This window comes from Puma concolor, chromosome B2 (assembly GCF_028749965.1).
Source record: "Puma concolor isolate L17-30 chromosome B2, mPumCon1.1.hap2, whole genome shotgun sequence".
NCBI classification, from domain to species: Eukaryota; Metazoa; Chordata; class Mammalia; order Carnivora; family Felidae; genus Puma; species Puma concolor.
In genome coordinates this window covers 92,202,698-92,223,033 of record NC_141671.1, presented here as the reverse complement: position 1 = coordinate 92,223,033, position 20,336 = coordinate 92,202,698, and the positions used below count along the sequence as shown (strand labels likewise).

The window sequence follows — 20,336 nt, the reverse complement described above, 5'->3', positions numbered from 1 at the left end:
GGGAAGCAAAAATAAGATAAAAACAGGGAGGGAGACAGACCATAAAGAGACTCTTAAATACAGAGAACAAACTGAGGATTGCTGGTGGCGTATTGGATGGGGGGGATGGGCTAAATGGGTGGCAAGCATTAAGGAGGGTACATACATACATAACAGACATAAATAAAAGCTCTTCAATATATGGAAATGCTCTCCAAACATGTGTCAGAATCTGAACTCTCCAAAAATGGAAGTAAGCATAAAATGTATATTCCAGAATAAATATGAAGTGCTGACACTTGGATTTCTTACCAATAGCATAGTGAATTAAGTTAAAAACATCAATAAGCAAAAAATCTTTAATATTTCACCTTATGACCCAGTTTTGATATTGCTATTGTTAAGAATTAGGGCAAGCTAAGAAGCAAACATTGAAAAATGGCATGGTGTTTATTTAGCAGACATAGCAAAGCTTTACATGTTATTCTTTAGATTTCATTTATATATTTAATTCACAAGTAATCATGTGTTTAATCACATATATAAATATATTTACATATTAACAGTATGGTGAATCATTTTGAGGTGTCGTTTTGGGCTTTAGAAAGGATAGCAAGGAATATGAGGAGAGTATTGGCAAAGACTGGAAATTTACTATCTTTAATATTGTTTTTAAATTTCTTTTCTCTTAGTATATTGGCAGAATGTTCTAAAGTGTTTCTTTCATTTTAACTTTTTCACCTTCAGTCTGTGGGGTTTATCATACAGAAATGTATTTTAAGAAATTAACACTTGGTAATTATAAGGAAATGTTTTAACTTTAACATCTGTACCAGATGTGATATATTTATTTATAAAGAATATCTTTATTCTTTTAAAAAAAAAGTCTTCGTAACTTTCATTATTCTTCTTTATGCTGCATCTTTTATTGAGCATTTTAGACAATTGATAAGCATTATTCAGTGGCATATGGTCTGAGTCTGACGTGCTTTGAAAAGAGTACAGAGTTTTCTGATAATGAGGATTCTGTGAAAATGGGAAAACCAGCACAACAGATATGCTTTGAGAAAGTATGGGTTTTTAGCATCTTGAAACAATATATCACACTCAAAGGGACAGAATTGGGCTGTACAATCTGTTAGCTCATTCTTGTCCAATCTGGTCTCCTCCTTTCTTTTGGAGCCAGGATTGTCATCAACTCACTGAATTATATTCTGACTGGAATGTATTTCAGGAATGGAGTAATGTATCTACTTAAATGGAATCCTATATTTCTACAAAAGCTTTTTGAGTATAATAAATTTAAAATATAAAAAAAAATTCTATTAAGTTAAAGTAATTGGTTCAACAGTTTACATATGTGCCTCCTCCCCCATCACCCTAAAAAAAAAAAGACCACTACTTAGAGGATATAGATCGATCCATTTTTCTTTTATTTATAATATTGAATTGTTTTTTTTTGGTTTAACTGTCAGGTAGTCAGACATATTTCAAAGACTGTTGGAAAGATGCCTATACATTACAACAAATGCTGGTTGAATAGAAATGAACTGTGGAATTAAAACTTCCCTGATCAGTGTTTTATTATCATGATTATTTTTAAAGTTCTATAGCAGCCTTTCTTAATTAAACCTTAATGACTTAAGACATCCATTGCTTGTAATAAGTGAACTTTTCTCCTAACCATCTAGAATGATACTATCTATCTTTGGAAAAATTAAAAAGATGGCAACTCAAATATTTTTTGTGGGGTTTAATTCTCCCATGGAATCAGTGTTGAGAGAGTCTACTCTGTAGTATTCAAGATCACTGGGTCTTTAACTTGAAATACACAGGATTGTGTAAATGAATTGAGTGTTACATTAGAGCTATTATTACTTTATGTAAAGGATTAAATGTGATAATCTTTGTAAAGTGTCAAGCACATTGCCTGACACATAAGTACTCAACAAATAATATGTATTACCATGTTTTAAGCTTTCATTATCCTAAGTTTCTCAAAAATTTTGTTTGTATTATATTGTGAGCAAGATGAAACATTTCAATGGTATAATTTAATCAACAATTTATATTTTCAAATTTAAACAGGCTGTCCTGGGTAGTATCTTACGCATAATGATTAAGTAACGTTACTATAAATTTTCCTTTTTTTATGATGTTCAAATAATTCAGAATTCATCCACAGTAACTATGTAATAAATGAAGTTGTTTTTTGTAATTTTCCTCATGAGGATTTTAGGTGTTTGCCAGTTCAGATAGGCAAATAGTTCTTTTTAATGCATTGATTTATGTGAAAGTGGGGGCAGGGGGAATGAGAACCTTCCCTGATGTGAAAGGACAGGATATTAATGCCTCACCAAACCTCCTGCCATAGGATTCTTTAGCTTTCCTGAGGTACATGGTATATTTTGGGGGGTATGATTGGCATTGCCATGGAACACTATTAATTATACAAGTTATAAAATTATACTGTTACTAAGTTATGAAATTGAAAAAATAATCCCTGAAATTAATTGTCAGAGCAAGAATATCAATGAATTAATACTTGATAATGTAAATTGAAGATATTTATGCAGTGAACTATTGAACAAAAAAAAATGGATAATAGGCTGTCACTTGAGAATGGCTAACATATAATTTATGAGACAAGACAAGCACCTTTCTTTATAGCATGCATTTGTAGTCATCTTCCTTATCCTTTGCTAATTTGAAAGGGAAAGTGGATGTTAATGTTAACATTAATTAATGTTAATATATTTCCATATTCTTGCTTAACAGTTTATGAAGTAAATATTCAAGAATATCAGGTAACCATACTGTGTTTATGAAACAGAATGAACTCTTTATATATTGCATTCAGTTCAGGAAAGTTGATAAATAACATGATGTGTATGTCATTAAACTGTTACTTTGTGTCTATGCAGTGCCTTTTATACATTAAGATCTATTATAAAGACAAACTTCATCTTCCTGTTTTTTGAATTATTAGTGTAAAACAATTTATTCCCACATAAAAAAGCTTGGAAAATTTTTTCTGACCATTGAAAATAAGATGAGCAAGAATGAAGGATGTTGACGTGCTTCATGTATGAATGTCTCCACTAAACTGTAGCAACCAGCTGAAGTTTCTCTAGATAGAGATTTTGTGAGCTGCTTATTGGTTTATTCACATCCAGGAGAGTGAATGTGTTGCATGTATACTTGTGTATGTTAGAAGTGATTAATAGTAGAAGGAAAAAAAAAAAAAAAAGAAATGAGGTCTGAAGACAGTGTTGGTTATTTGTACTATCTCAGTCTTCAGGCATATAAAAATCATACATATACCCATTTCCAAGTTTATCCTCCACTGTTGTTCACTGTGAAAATGTGGTAGTGAAGCTACAGATACAACTAAAATATGTCATTCTTTTAATTGCTCATACATTCTCAAACCACTTGATCTCTACATTACTCCCCTCATGGAGTTGTCCCAAAAGAAGTTCACCACACTGCATATTGTGTCATCCTCTGCTTTAAGGACCAGTATAAAGGTCTATCATTAGGTAAAAAGAGATTGAGTTTTCTGTTTAGTTCCTTTCAGAGAATAAGTTTCATAAGAAGATAAGATTTGCTTCTGTTGCCATAAAATCTGTGTTGCGTTAAGTATTTTCCATGTGGAATGGAAAGTGATAGAATATTCAGAAATTATATAATATATAAGTTTCAGAAACTCTTTAGACATATGAAAACTTAGCTAAACCGTGGCTGGAAATGAAATAACTTTACTTCATAAATAGCTTAATAATAGCTCTAATACATAAAGAGCCATTACAAACCACTAAGAAAAAAAGCTGTCATATCCACTTAAAAAATGAAAAGATAGTTTACCAAAAAATGTTAGTAAATATAAAAAGTATTTAACTGTACTGTTGATTAAAGAAATGAGAAGTAGACAAAAATATACCAGTTTGAGTTTTTTTTTTAATTTTTTTAAATGTTTGTTTATTTTTGAGAGAGTGAGAGAGAGCGTGAACAGGGGAGGAGCAGAGAGAGAGAGGGAGACACAGAATCTGAAGCAGCTTCAGGCTCTGAGCTGTCAGCACTGAGCCCGACCGACATGGGGCTTGAACTCACAAACTGTGAGATCATGACCTCAGCCAAAGTCTGACACCCAACCAACTGAGCTACCCAGGTGCCCCACCAGTTTGATTTTTTAAATAAGGAAGCTGAGGCTCAGAAAGGTTATATGACTTGCCCTGGGTCATTAAGTTCAGTGAGAAAGGCTAAATTTGAATGATTCCTGTCTGTTTGGTGAGACTATGACTGATTTTTCTCCATTAATTTTTTTGTCCATATTTTCTAAATTTTTAGTACTAAGCCAAAAAGATGGAAGGTTTTTCTCTTATAAGAGATGAACAAGACCCTGAAATATTCTACTTAACATTACATCCTTTTTAATAGTTGTTACTCATTAAGGGGATATTGCATTTATCCACAGATTTTGTTTTCCTTGATACATGAGGAGAAGATGGATAACATTTAAATTTTAACTCATTTAGGATATACATTCTCAATAACTAGATTTTCTTTTTAATTAACTTCACTTGTAACTGTAGATGAGGCCTATATTTTTGTTTATATAGTATAAGAATCAAAACACAAAATTAGTCAAATATAATCTTAGTATGGAAATTGTAAAGCTAATGAACCTATACCTCGTAATTGTGCTCTTATTTGCAGATGGAGAACATCATTGGAACGCTAAGAGATTCCAACCTGAAGCTGACACTTGCTTTTGGAATAGGAATGCATCATGCTGGATTACATGAGAGGGACCGAAAAACAGTAGAGGAGCTATTTGTAAACTGTAAAGTTCAGGTATTTTATTTTTCATAAACAGACATTTAAATATAACTTATGCATTATGTTTTAGTTAAATATATTTTATTTTCTAGGTTCTTATTGCTACAAGTACTTTAGCCTGGGGTGTAAACTTTCCAGCTCACTTAGTAATTATTAAGGGAACAGAATATTATGATGGAAAAACAAGGCGCTATGTGGATTTTCCCATTACAGGTAATTTTTTTTTTAATTTACAGATACATTAAGCTTCTATTTTAACCTTAATAATCTGAATTTGCATGAATTGAAACGTAGAGAATTGACCACATTTGAACATATGTTGAGTAAGATTGTAAAGGTTTATTTCCAGTGAGATGCAAATGCTATTCAAAGTATTGAGCTGTTTCATTTACTTACCTAAAGTGTTAATAAGCATCAAAAACATAACTAATGGTTTCAAATTCACAAATAGATAACAATTACTGATTAGTAGCTATTATGACTTAATAAATTACAGTTAAACATTATACTGTTTAATTTTAAATCTGTTTCACTAGAAATACTTCTATGGGGCTTCTAGAATCAAAAGGCTTGTTGCTATGATTTCTGCATGCTGCGATTTGTGATTCGTGCATATTTTAAAACTTGATAAAAGCATTGTCACTGAATTCTGAAGAGCGAAATATCTGTGTGTATTTCCACTCAATGATTACATGTAAAAACTGTATTATTTCTAAATCATTTCTTACCTCAGAGATTCCTGCACTATAAAAAAAAAAAAGAACATTTGTACCGTAAGTGGGAAGAGGGTGAGGCCTAAATGGACCCAGGGGGTCCATTCATGGGGGAAAATAATCAAATGAATCTGCTGAAGAGATTTACCCATATATGTTTTGCTTTTTCTTGTTTAATTAAAATAGTAATAACTCTTAAACAGCATTTTAAAGTATTTAGCTAAAGGAAACTTTTATCTTTCTTACTTATAAAATTGTAAGAGAGACCCTTTTTGGTGATCCAATTTTCTGTCTTAATGCATTAATTATTTTATCATTATAGAACTCAACAGGCTTCAGAGATAATATGCACACTCTTAAAATATTCTGTATCCTTTGTTATTTTGTCGTGTTGTCGAAACATGCTATAATCACTAAATATACCTTGTGCTAGCTGCCACATTATTGAATACCTCTTGTTCTCTTCTCTATAGATGTACTCCAGATGATGGGGCGTGCTGGAAGGCCTCAGTTTGATGACCAAGGCAAAGCTGTAATTCTGGTTCATGACATAAAGAAAGACTTTTACAAAAAATTTCTTTATGAACCTTTCCCAGTAGAGTCAAGGTAAATTTTGTTGTAAATTAATTTAAATGGATTCATGTCATAGCAGTTAATATTTGTGTCATGATATTTATAAAAATCAGCAAAAATTCTACTTCAATAGAATTATTTGAAATGAAACTGAATACAATTATCACTGTAAGATAGAATTCAATTACAATTTCATTTTTTAAAAAAACTTTTAAAAGAAGCAGTGTTAGTACTGCTTCAATGAATCACATTGATTCTAGAGCCGGACAACCTGGGTTCATATCTGAGCTCCACTACTTACCTCCTTGATCTAGCAAGTCATTTGGTTCCTCAGTGCCTTGATGCACCTATCTGTAAAACGGAGATGCTAGCAACACTGGCTATCTCAGAGGTTAGTTGTAATGATCGAATGTTAGTGCTTGTAGCAGGGTCTTTCACACAGTAAGCATTTAATAATAAAGTTCTCGTTTGATGTGTGTTTTTCTTCTCTAGGTGATAAAGAAATATCCAAAATAGAGGGACTTGTAATGAATAATTTGGACTATTAGCTTATTTCAGAATTATCACATAATTCTTTGTAGCACAGTAACTACCCCTTTGATAAAGGCTTCTCTCATTTTCTCAGCTGTAAATAGCCTTTTTCCCTCAGGTTTATGTATTTTTTACTTGCAACATTTATTACTAGTTCTCTTTTATCAGTCTTTTTAAATATACTGTATTCTAACTGCAAAGGACAACACATGTTTCTCATTGATAGTGTAAAGAGTTATTGGAATTTTTATTCTAAGTGCTAATGTTCATTTTTTTATTTAGAAAATATAAAAACGTGGATACAGTTAACATTGTGATAAGAGAAAATTTATGGCTCTGTATATAATATATATTATATAAAAATATATATAATAAGATATATATTTTTTAAAAGAAAGCATGAATAATGATCAAAATATCCATCCAAAAATTCGGGAAAAAATTAACAAATTAAACTCAAAGAAAGAAGGTAAGAGCAAGAATCAAAGAACTGAAACCAAATATACATTAGAAAAAAATCAACAAAGCCAAAAGTTGTTTCTTTGAAAAGAAGAATGCAATTGATAAACCTTTAACTCTGATCAAAAGAGAGAGAGAGAGAGAGAGAGAAAGAATGAACAAAATAATATTAGTAATGAAAAGATATTACAGGCATTTAAAAATATTATGAAACATTATGCAAATAAAAATTTAGATAAAATGATAAAATTCATTTAAAAACTTATGAAACTGACACAAAAAGAAATAGAAAATCTAGTCTCTTATTCTATCAAAGTGATTGAATCTGAAATTTAAAATCTTTCCACAAAGAAACCTTCTGACTCAGATGCTTTACTAGTGAATTCTTCATAACATTAAGGACAAAATAACATCAATCTTACATGAACTCTTCTAATACTAGAAAAGATAAGACTACTTGCCAACTTATTTTGTAAGATCAGAATAACCTTGATACCAAAACCTGATAAGAAATTTACCAAAAAAGAATGTTAACAAACCTGTGCCTCTCATAAATATAGATGTCTAAACAACATCAGTAAATTTAATTTTGTGTAAATTATTTTATAAATGTGAAGTTGACTTATTATTTGAAAATAAATTACTATTATTTACCACATTAGCAGGAAAAAAATGAGAAAAATCATATGATTATTTCATAGATGTAAAAAAAAAAAAAAGCATTCGAAAAAATTCCACCCCCATTCATAATAAAATCTCTTAGCAAACATTAATATAAAGAAATGTCCTTAATCTGATAAAGAGTCAATTTACTGCAAGCATCATAGTCAATAATGAAATATTGAAAGCTTTCCCTTTGAGATAGGGAATGATACAAGAGTATTTTTCTCACCACGTCCAATAAGCATTGTGTTTGAAGCCCAAGCCACTGCAATAAGGTAAGGATCAGAATGAGAGTCATAATATCCTTTGAGCCAAGGTAGTGACTAAACAGCACAAAAGGAGGGCTTCTGGGGAAATGGTGATGCTTGATCTTGGTGTTGGTTACACAGGTGTGTTCACGTTATGAAAATTACTTGAGTACATGTATGATTTATGTAATTTTCTGTATGTACATTCAGTAATCATTAACTAAAAATTTTAATTTTGTACTTCGATATAACTATTATTAATACTTACCTATCACAAGAGTATTTCATAGTTTTTATGATAACTTCTCTATTAATGGGCCTTTCAAGAGTTTCCTATTTCTTCTTACATATAATATTGCAGCGAAGTAATTTGCTTTCCCATCCTTGTCTGTAAATGTTTCTCTAGCAGGTAATAATGAAAAGTGAAATTGCTGGGTCACAGTGATTATTCAAATAGATATTGGCAAGTTGCCCTCTCAATTGAGTATACAGATTTATACTCTGCCGCTGATGAATTAAAAGTAATATAGAAACTCATTTTTTTAATCTTTCAATTTATTGCCATTTCTCATGTCCTTAAAACATCCTTTGCAAAAACTATTTTTAATACCTGCATATTCTTCCATGTATCATAATTTATTTAGTCTTTTCTGTTGTTGGACACTGCTTCCCTTTTTTAGTATTTTACATAAGAAACTAAAATGAACATTATGTTATGCCAGTCTTTCAACACATCTGATCATGTTAGTATACTCTATAACACCAGTACAATTGTGTTTCATATGATGAGGAACTTAACACTCACTGAGTAAATGAAAGGAATATCATTACTCATAACTATCACCCCTATCTTGCCAACTCTCCTTTCATCTGCCTCAGTATTATTTCATACTTACACCCATACCCCATAAGTACATTCTTCCCTACTCTCCAAGTTACATCCGCTGTTGCCCACTCTACCTTTCTCCTCTTGGCTCTTATCTTTCCTAAAAGTTACTAGCACCCTTCCGTCAGTCTGCTATGTGAGATAAAGTGTGTTTCATTTAACCTAACCTTCATGTATGTTTCCCATATCTTGTTCACTGTATAGCTTATTAGGAGTGCTCTCTGACCATTTAAATGCAGAGATTGCTGGTGGTACAATTACATCTAAGCAAGATGCAATGGATTATATCACTTGGACTTACTTTTTCCGACGTCTTATCATGAACCCCAGGTAAGTGTAGGGCAACTATTTATCTTTCTGGTTTGCGCCAAAAGAAAATTATTTTTGAAAGTAACAATCCCTAAATTTCAGTACATAACAAAAAAGTCAGAACTTTGGACATTCTAGATATATGAATTTGCCCAGAGAATCACATGATGTCTCTAGTATGATCACAATATAATATATTTGAAAATGAATAATTGTATGCACTTATTACTTAGCTGCTTTTAATTAACTTAGGATATCCTTGAGGAGTTTGCTCTGTAGTTAGGGAGACAGGACATCTGAAATCATTAAGAAATGATTAAATGATTAAGCTAGATGGTAGTTACTGACTTAGGTGCAATTGGAATTCAGAGAAGAATGAGGCTGATGCAGTTGTAGAAGGAAGAATTTGTAAGGCATTTGTAATGATTGATAAGAACTCTGCAAGAGGAAATAAAAGTGGGGGGGGGGGGTTGTTGTGGAATGTCTTTTACTTTCAGACAGTATAGGTTAGATCTTCATTCAGCACTTATTTGTCAAATGTTTTAATAGATATTGAGGATAAAAATTAGTGTACATTATCCTCCATCTTCAACAGCTGATCTTTTTTTTTTGAGAGAGAGAGAGAGAGAGAGAGAGAGAGAGAGAGAACAGAACAGGGGGAGGGGCAGAGGGAGAGAGAGAATCCCAAGCAGGCTCCATGCCCGGCGCAGAGCCCCAACACTGGGCTCAATTTCATGACTGTGAGATCATGACCTGAGGCAAAATCAAGAGTTAGATGCCTAGACTGAGCTACCCCAGGTGCCCGGGCAGATCTTTAAATGTGGGGGAAAGACATATAAATGATTTCAATGTAAATCATAAATTCTGTAATAGAATTGTATTTAAGCCCATGAGAGCAAAAAATCCACAGAGATGATACTTCAACCAAATTTTGAATCTGAAATGGGAATAGAAAAGGTCAGAGACACAAAAATACTATATGGGCATAGGCTCTCATGGCTGAAACGGCATTTGTAGAGTGCCAAGAAGTTTGATGTAGCCAGAACTTAAGAATATGGAGACCAAAAGATTGTCTTGACCAGAAAGTGGGCCAAGCACCAGAGAGTAAATGGCCTGTATGTCATAATAAGGTGTTTGCTTTTAGCCTATTGGCTAGGGTGAGGGGTGTGTGTTTTTTTTTATGTTTATTTATTTTTGAGAGATAGAAATAGAGCATGAGCAGGGGAGGGGCAGAGAGAGTGGGAGACACAGAATCTGAAGCAGGCTCTGGGCTCTGAGCTGTCAGCACAGAGCCCAATGCAGGGCTCAAACTCATGAACCATTGAGATCATGACCTGAGCCAAAGTCGGACACTTAACCAACTGAGCCACTCAAGCACCCCACCTGTGGTGAACTGTTAAACACAGTTTAACATCCCCAAATTAGGTTCAGTTTTTTGTTTTTTTCAATACTTATGAAACTATGGTAGGGAATGGGCTGGAATGAAGAGACAATCAGAGCAGGAAGACCAGTTAGGGAGCTGTTGAAGCTGTGAATAAGACCTTAACAGTTGCAGAAGGAATGGAAGGAGGGCCAAAGATGGGGACATTCCTGATACAAATAAGAGGAAATATCAAAGCATTGTAGGGTCTTGAACAGAGAGATCATGATGAAATATTATTACTAAATCTTACCTGTTGGTACCTTGAGAAATTTGTTTTTTGTTTCAGCCATTTCCACTCACACAGATAGGAGTTTGAGAATATGGTGGCATTTTTCTGTTTCCTCAACTGTTAGGGACTCTGGATGAGATACAAAATATCATTTGGGACATGATTGCAAGATTAACGAGGTAATCGCTACCTCGTAAAGCACTGCAGCTTTACGGTAGCTATTAGATCACAGGATTAGAACTGTAGAAGGGTATACTGGGATGCACTTTATATGCACTCTGGTCCTACTTTCTTGCTTGATATTAAAGAAGGGGACTTTGGAAACTTGAAGTGACTTGCTCTGGATCCCAGAATTACTTTGTCAGAAAGCTAGAACTTAACATAAGTTTTGTGACTCCACTCTACTTTTTAGAGGGATGAGTGAGATAGCAGTGAGAATAGAGGACCTACCTAGAGGAAACTGGAATAGGCATCATTCCTTGTTGCTCTCATTACAAACTACCTTCTATTTAATATTAATGTGGTAAGAAAAATCCACATGCAACCATAATAAACAGTATTAATTAGGGACAGAACAAGAAGCTTGGGAGAGGTTAGCACAGTGGACAAAGACGAAATCTTGAGGGAATATACTTTGGTTATAACTTAAAGAAATTATATTGAGCCTCTGAGCCCAGGGACTTCTTAGGTATTGACAGTTAGGATATCTCCTGCTCATATGATTATAGTCCATGTAAATAGTGAGTATTCCATAGTTCACAGTGCCTGACCTACTTTACCTGACAGCCATCTTTGCTAGAGGGAAATTCTGGGACTGGGAGTCAAAAGATGTATCATCTTGACATATTGGCTTAGGGCACTTGGTTGTTGTGGCAGCTGTTTTTCCTGCCCCTTTGATGCCCCCAAGAAGAGCTGGGTATCCCCTCCTACACCACCAACACCATGAAAGGAGACATTAATCCATACCACCTCTAGGTAAGAAGTTCCTCTCACTTTCATACTTTTGTTGTCACTCTTCTCCCTGTCTGCAGTACGCTCTCTAGACCTTATAGCTATCTAACAGTCTTAAAAGATCTAACAATCTTAAAAGTTGATGCATGTATTGATAAATGCACTTAAATTAATTTTCAGGAGGTGGTGGTTTATACACTCTTGACTATCCATATCAAAGTGGCTAGTTCTTTTAGTAGTCACCTAAACATATTTTGAGATACCTGGCTAGGTTAAGACTAAAGCTATCATTATTATGCTGAAGTAGAAACCTGTGCCCAAGCTGTTGCTGTGTGAATTAATCAGTCCAAAACTGATACAGCAATAAATTTTTTTGAAGGCTTATGATGATATTTTTCACTAAAATATAACAAGCAATCCTAAAATTTACATGGAACCACAAAAGACCTCCAATACCAAAAGCAAACTTGAGAAAGAACAAAGCTGAAGGCATCACAATTTTTGATTTCAAACTATATTACAAAGTTGTAGTAATCAAAACAGTATGACATTGGTATAAAAACAGACACACAGATCAGTGATACAGAACACAGAGCCCAATAATATGGTCAATTAATTTACTACACAGATCAGTGATACAGAACACAGAAGCCAATAATATGGTCAATTAATTTACTACAAAGGAGCTAAGAGTATGTGATGGAGAAAGAATAATCTCTTTAATAAATGATACTGGGAATGCTGGATATTCACATGCAAAATGAAACTGAACCCATATATTTCACCATGCACAAAAATCAACTCAAAATTGTTGAAAGACTCAAAGGGAAGACCTGAAACTATAAAACCACTAGATGACATAGCCTTGACAATGGTCTTGGTGATGATTTTTTGGATTGAACACCGAAAGCAAAGGCAATAAAATAAACATGTAAGACTACATCAAACTAAAATGCTTCTACATAGCAAAGGAAATCATCAGCAAAATGAAAAGGCAACCTACCAAAGAGGAGAAAATGTTTGCAAATCATATATCTGAAAAGGGTTTAATGTCCAAAATATATACAAAGAATTCATATAACTAAGGGATGTAGGGGGTTGGTAGCAATACCAGTCATGTGAGACCTTAGAGACCGTGGTAAGGACTTTGAATTTCATTACTGATGATGTAAGAACCATTGTGGGGTTTTGAGTAGAGAGGACTGACAGGATCTATTCATATCATAAGTCTAATCAATTATAATCATAAGTGTTAAAAATAATTTAAACTTACCTGTTGAAAGAAATTCTCAGATTCAATTATTTTAAATCCAACTAAACATGATTTATAGGAAACATGAAATCAAAATGATATAGAAAGTTGAAAGTTGAGGATGGAAAGAAGATATGAAGGACAATAACAAAGAGAAAGCAACAGTTGTAGAATTAAAATCAGACAAAATGAAATTCAAGGCAAAGAAGGACAAAGAAGAATGGTTCATATTGATAACAAGCACAATCACTAAATAGTTATAATAGTTTACAAAATTTTAGGTAGCTAAAAACATAGCATCAAAATAGAGAAAGCAAAAACTGGTAGAAGTTCAAGATGTTAACTAAATTATAATCATGTTGAGAGACTAACACATCTCTCTTGAAAATCACCCTAATATAAATATATTTATATTTATATTTATATTTATATTTATATTTATATTTATATTTATATTTATATTTATATTTATATTTATATTTATATTTATATTTCTTCCCCCAAAAGGAATATGCCTACTCACACTCATCAAAATTTATTTATAAAAATATACTGTGTACTAGACCACAAAGAACAACTCAGTATATTTCAAAACAGATCATAAGGCTACATTCCCAGTGCATAATATAATAATATTAGAAATAAACAAGAAAAAGGATGGCAAAAACAGTCTACCTGCTTGGGATTTAATTACTCTTATTCTAGTGAAAGGTGAAAAGTTTGCTTAAAGTTATAGACTAGAGATATATAAAAATAAAAGTATTATATAACAAAGTCAATGAATTTTAGTCAAAGCACAATACCAAGGAATATTCATATCTTTAGAGTATCTACAATATAGCATGAATGCTTGAAAACAAACTAAGCATTCATCTCTGTGGGGGGGGAGGGCATAAAAGCTCCCCACGTGGGCTTTCAAATGTGGTGCCTCCCAATCATATGGGGGCCACCAAATGTGGGTCAACTTGATTGGGTAGGAGCCGGAAGCCCGGGTGGTGAAATAATTCACCCAAGTCAGAACAACGGAGATAGAAGTTTATTGAGCACACCATTAAGGAAAGAGTGGGCAGGACAGCAAGGGAGAGACTGCCATGAGGCAATGGTAGGGGGCTGTAGTTAAAGGGAGAAGGTGAGGAGGTATGAAAATGTATGGAATTTTCCTTTTTTGGTATCTGTGTCCTGCTGTAAGTAACCCATTGGTCAGCTATAGCTTAAGATAATCTGAGGTGAGTTGCCTAATGGGCCTGTTTATATTCAGCCAGGAGGCTGAGGCCAATGTGGGTTTGGCCTACTCGGGTTCCCATTGTTCAAATTGGTTATCTAAAAGCAGCCTCTACAGTCTCTAGGAACTAGATGAACATTAATAAAACACAAATATGAGAAAGGAATTTATAAAAGTAAAAATCAAAATTAATAGTGACAAACACAAGTATACACTATTATTATTTATTATCTACTGTATTTGAGACGTTGTTTTGAGAGCCTAACTCATTTAGTCATGATCCCCATTTTATAGATGAAGAAGCTGAAGCACAGGTAGATTGAGCAACTTGTCCCTAAGTACACAGCTCCTGAGTGGCAGAGGCAGTGCTGGAATTCAGGCACTCTGGCTCCAGGGGCTACAATCTCCATTACCAGGCTCGTTACCAGGTCCAGAACCCAAATATCCATACCCCTTCTCCACTTCTCTTTCCGGTGTTACGCTGGAAAATGTGTTCTTTATAGAAACCATACTACACAAATTTTGGATGTATAACTCTTTTGTTCATTTGATACCAAAAAAAAAAAAATTGTCCATTTTAATATCTATACCTTTACATCTGGATAAAAATGGAAACATGTGCCTAAATCAATTTTAATGACATGTATTTTATTTAGTCTGCTATAGTGAGGTTCTACAATTTTCTTTGTGATTGGTCCTTGATTGTATCTTTTTATTATTGTCTGTGTTAAACTCCCCTTTTCTGTGATCTGGAAGCAAAGAAAGGCACAAGAGTTCTGGAAATTGGTAAATTTTTCGTACTTATTTTTAGATGTTAAAGGTTGTTTTTTTTTTTAAGTTTATTATTTTGAGAGAGACAGAGACAGTGCAAGTAGGGGAAAGGCACGGAGAGAGAGAGAGAGAGAGAGAGAGAATGAGAGAGAGAGAATGAGAGAGAATCCCAAGCAGGCTCCCTCCTGCCAGCGCAGAGCCTGACATGGGGCTCATACTCACGAAACTGAGATCATGACCTGAGCTGAAACCAGGAGTCAGACACTCAACCAACTGAGCCACCCAAGTGCCCCAATCTGTTAAAAGTTTTAAGAAGGCTAAAATCATTGTCTCAAATGAAGCGCTTATATTATATGTAGTTTTAATATATCTTAATATATTAACTGTCATAAATTGAGATTTTACTTTTGGTTTAGTGGGAGAGGACTGCATATATATATATATATATATATATATATATATATATACACACACACACACACACACATATACATGTGTATGTTAAAAAAGATAATAAGGTTTATTTAAAATAGACAAGACAAAGAGTGCTTTCAAAATACAGTCATACATAGATAATAAATACGACCCAATTCCCCAACCCGCTTCATTTAATCATACAACTATAAAGAACCCCCACCACACCACCACCAAAAGTGGAACTTATGTTGACAAAGATTCTGCCACTGTTCCTGGATTGTTCTCTGTATGTTTATAGTGTGTGTGTGTGTGTGTGTGTGTGTGTGTGTGTGTGTGTGTGTGTGTGTGATATGCATATGTATGCAAACACATGCACATGCATATGAAGATACATTTACATGTATAAATATATATGTAGACACAATTACATTAGTTACTTCAAATGTACATAAACACATGTACTGGTGCATCATGAAATATAATATATTCCAAATTGAGTTCTGGATTCAATTTGTATGTTCAATTTCACTCTCTGTTTTCCCCTGAGGAAGCTTTTAAATATTTCTGGGGCAAAAAATGTTGTGGTAGTTTCAGCTGTCCCTGCAACCACTTTCATTATTTGTGTCATTATTACTGCTGCATAATCTGAACATAAAAAAACATGGTGCCGTAACAAATGACTTCCCAGTACTGACAGTTATAGCAGCAGCATTTCAATACTGATGAAAAATTTCCCAGCAAGATCTCTGGCCAGGTTTACAATAACTAAACAGGAAATGGCTGCCACTATTCACATTAAATCCAGACTGTTTGGTGTAACTTTATCTATGTTTTAGATTACAATAAAATCTCTTTCATTCTCAACTAGCAAAATTTTATCCTTCCTGAGGTTGGAAAAACAGAACTTGAGGTTTCATGTGTGGTATTCCTGTTTGTCCTTTGACAAGAGCTCTTAAAGCTAATTTTTTTTAAGTTGTTTTACTTTGGGATTGTTTAAATTTAATGAACTTTGTAAATTTTTATGAGAGGGAGAGGTTTGTTATGACTTTTTCCCAATGGACTGCTAATAGAAGTTAGCTTGTCTAGCCCATGTGCTAGATGCTGTCAGTATCCAACTGCCTTTGACTTTCACACCTCCCAGGGGACTAGTAATTGTTGTGTTCAAACAGCCTGTAATTGTGATCCCGCTGGCTTTCTCAGTACGCTTCTGGCTATTAGAATCATTAAACAACTCAGCACCTGTTAACAGCATTGTAAATATTCAACCCTGCTTGTGTGCAGGTTGAGTCCAATATAGAGAAATCTTACAGAGCTCAGCCTCATAAATTAGAGCTTCTGACAAGTCAATTATTGTGAAACTGGGTTTCTCTGTGAAATAAATGAAATAGCATGCTGACAAAAAGGTAGGCTGTCTGTTTATGGCAGAGAGAAGATAATGACTTCATGATCCAATGCAGAGAGCATGAAACTACATTGTATCCTTTATCTATAATTAAACAGTTGTGTAATATTTCTGTTTTAGTAACCAGTAAATTATAAATTTTGTACTGTGGAGAGTGCAACATGAAAACAGACCTTTAACTTAGCTGTTGCTTGCTTTTCAAGTTAGTAAAGAGATTATTGAAATTAATGATATATAATGTTTTAAACTAAATACTTATAATTATTTAGGCTAGAAATTACCCAGTGACTAAAAAGTTCATGCTATAGAAGCAAAGGCCCTATAATGCTAATGAAGATCATGTAAATATAAACTCCATTCTTTATTCCCAGGAAAGTGTCAGAATATATTATCTCCTAAAATTTTATGTGACCTAAACAATAATTTCATTTACATTTTGTTCATTTTACAGTGTCTTGTTAAATTACATATCTAATTGAGATGTAGCAAATCTTACTTTTATAAGGATTTTTAAGTGGTTTAAGTAACCTGAGATCAATTGTTAGCAAAGAATAATAGTTTAATTAGTAAAGTTATATCACAACAAAAATATGCATTTTAGTATTTGTGTTGGGTGTTTAGAAGACAACTTTTAATTTTTTTTTAAATGTTTATTTATTTTTGAGAAAGAGAACACAAGCAGGGGAAGGGCAGAAAGAGAGGGAGACACATAGTCCGAAGCAGGCTCCAGGCTCTGAGCTGTCAGCACAGAGCCCACTGCGGGGCTCAAACCCACGAACCGTGAGATGGTGACCTGGGCCAAAGTTGGACTTTTAACCGACTGAGCCACCCGGGCACCCCAGAAGACAACTTTTTTTTTTTTTTTCAACGTTTATTTATTTTTGGGACAGAGAGAGACAGAGCATGAACAGGGGAGGGGCAGAGAGAGAGGGAGACACAGAATCGGAAACAGGCTCCAGGCTCCGAGCCATCAGCCCAGAGCCCGACGCGGGGCTCGAACTCACAGACCGTGAGATCGTGACCTGGCTGAAGTCAGACGCTTAACCGACTGCGCCACCCAGGCGCCCCCAGAAGACAACTTTTTAATGATTGAGAATTTCCTACTCTTGAGTGTAGTATTTTAACCAGCACTTTCTATTTTTTAAATAGTTATCACTTTCTAAAAATAAATTTTAAAAAGTTATCATTTACATATGCCAGAATACCTGAAAAAAAAATTTAGGATTTTTTTTTAAATTCCAGATTATCCTCAGAAATCATAAGGATAAAAGTGTTGATATTGAGTAAATTAAATGTCAATTCAATTACTTAAGTTGAAGTTTTGCATTTCTTAGGCAAGTCAATATGAGATGTTGGTGAGCACATTAGAAAAGAACAACCATATTAAGAGAAAATATCAATGGAAGTTTTTGAAGTTATTCTAAAAATTGTGTTAATTTTTATCAAATAAGATTGTTAATAATATCATCAAATAATTTGTTGTAGTCTTAGAGACATGATTTTAGGTTTTTTTTTTCTTTTTTGCAACTTATTTTAAATGTTTAAGAAATGTTTACCCTGACTGTTCTTTATCTGGATAGAAGCTTCAAATCAGTCTTAAAAATTTCCCAGTAGACTTAGAAAAACATTAGAAAGGATATTAGCCCATCAAAATATACCCTGTAACTAAATAAAACAGTGACCAAAATAAATACTGTTAAAAAGAATTTATAATTTTTGAAGGAAAGTCTTTTTCAAAGATGATTTTAAATATTATTTGTAAACATACTAAATTTGTTAAAGCATAAAAATGGTAAAGTTGTCATTAGTTAATATTTGTAGGGGAATATGAGACTTTACGTTTTCAAATGGCCTAGGAAATTTTTAGACAAAAATGGTATTTTAACTTTTGTTTTTCATGGTAATACTGTTTTCATAAAGCCTTCCTTCTGTAATTTTAATTGCATAAAAACTCATGTAGACAGCATGATCTTGCTGTCTCTCTCAAAATGAGTAACTGAACATTAAAAAAAAACTTTGTACATTTTGTTTAAATTAACAATAGTTTCAATACTTACCTGTTCATTGATAAATATTGCTTTATTTTGGTCTATGACATCAACTTTTCCAGGAAAGGCAGTAATTTCTCTGCAGACTAAGATTGAAAGTAACTATTTCTCATTTGTGAAAATTAAAATCTTCAGCAATTAATTATGATTTACAGAGTTTCCTAAATAAAGAGTCTATTATTAATCCTTACTTAGTGGAGACTCTCATATTGGTGTACCTAGCTTTTTGTTTAATCTTCTCTTTCTGCTGAAAGTATATCCTGCCATCATTTAAGTCCTGCTTTGTGTATTTTTAAATGAATTTTTGCTGTATACTGACCTCAAATCTTTCCCTTTGAAGAAAGAAAAAAAAAAAAAATCACCATATTGATCACTTGTGGTTTCCGTCAGGCCTCTCCCATTTGAGATTGTTAACACTTTCTTTCCAGACTATGACTATCCCCTTTCTAGTCCTGTGCAGGTGTACAACAACCCTTGTTCTGGGCTTCAGTCTGTACAGATGAAAGTCTGTTCTGAGGCCGCTTTACACGCCTGTTACTTGATTTGGATGGAGAGAGGAGATATAATTCTCTATGCTGACTGGGGTGCAGGATTCAAACACCAAGAATTAGAGATCTGCTATGATGTAGGGGCATTCTGTCACCCTTTGGATCTGTTCCCAGGCACAGATTCCTAGTAATCTTAGGGATTTGCCAAGAACCTTTGGAATTAGAAGGAAGAGCATTCAGATGAATTGCATGTCCTTAGGCTTTTTACTTAGAAAATATACAGAGCTGAACCTGTGTGGCTTTTGTCTATAGAAGCTTAGTTCAAATGCTTTCTTGTTAGCTTGATGATGTCTTTCCCCATATTTAGGGTGACATGTAGTCATTAGGCATTTGAAGAACAATCAATGACTAAATTTCCTAAAAGAATTCATCTGCTACTCAAATCAATAGTGCTTTGAGTTTTATAAAGTTACTGAGGATGGGTTTTTATATATAAAAGGGGGTTATATATTTATATATGATTTGCTTCTGTTTCTAGAAAGTTAGTGTCTGTTTAATGTGATGCTGAATTTTATCTGCTTATCTTCCATAGTTATTACCATTGTTCATCGGAGTCAACCAATCTTAGTGTGGGAATTTTGCCCTGTAAGATGAAACTGGCTGTTGCAGTTCTTTTACTTCCTTGATTTGCTGTGCATGTAATTGTTCTTTGAAATTCTGAAAAGAAGAGAATGAGGGAAAATTGAAGTGATAATGACCTTGCTTGTTTTCTAGCTACTACAATTTGAGTGATGTGAGCCATGATTCTGTGAATAAATTTCTGTCCAGTCTGGTTGAGAAGTCTCTGGTTGAATTGGAACTTTCCTACTGTATTGAAATTGGAGAGGTATGACTGAGTCATATACATTCTAAATGAAAAGATTGCCCAGC

General features: G+C 33.6%; 1 protein-coding gene across 3 annotated transcripts in view; it reads left to right on the top strand.

The window, feature by feature from the left end:
* Positions 1–20,336, top strand: part of ASCC3 (activating signal cointegrator 1 complex subunit 3) — a 373,037-nt gene that overhangs the window by 263,761 nt on the left and 88,940 nt on the right. For all 3 annotated transcript variants that reach the window (XM_086707498.1, XM_025925165.2, XM_086707497.1), the window contains exons 31-35: positions 4,699–4,836; positions 4,914–5,034; positions 6,008–6,140; positions 9,099–9,224; positions 20,181–20,292. In XM_086707498.1, coding sequence (XP_086563624.1) covers positions 4,699–4,836; positions 4,914–5,034; positions 6,008–6,140; positions 9,099–9,224; positions 20,181–20,292 — 630 coding nt within the window. The remainder of the gene's footprint in view (positions 1–4,698; positions 4,837–4,913; positions 5,035–6,007; positions 6,141–9,098; positions 9,225–20,180; positions 20,293–20,336) is intronic.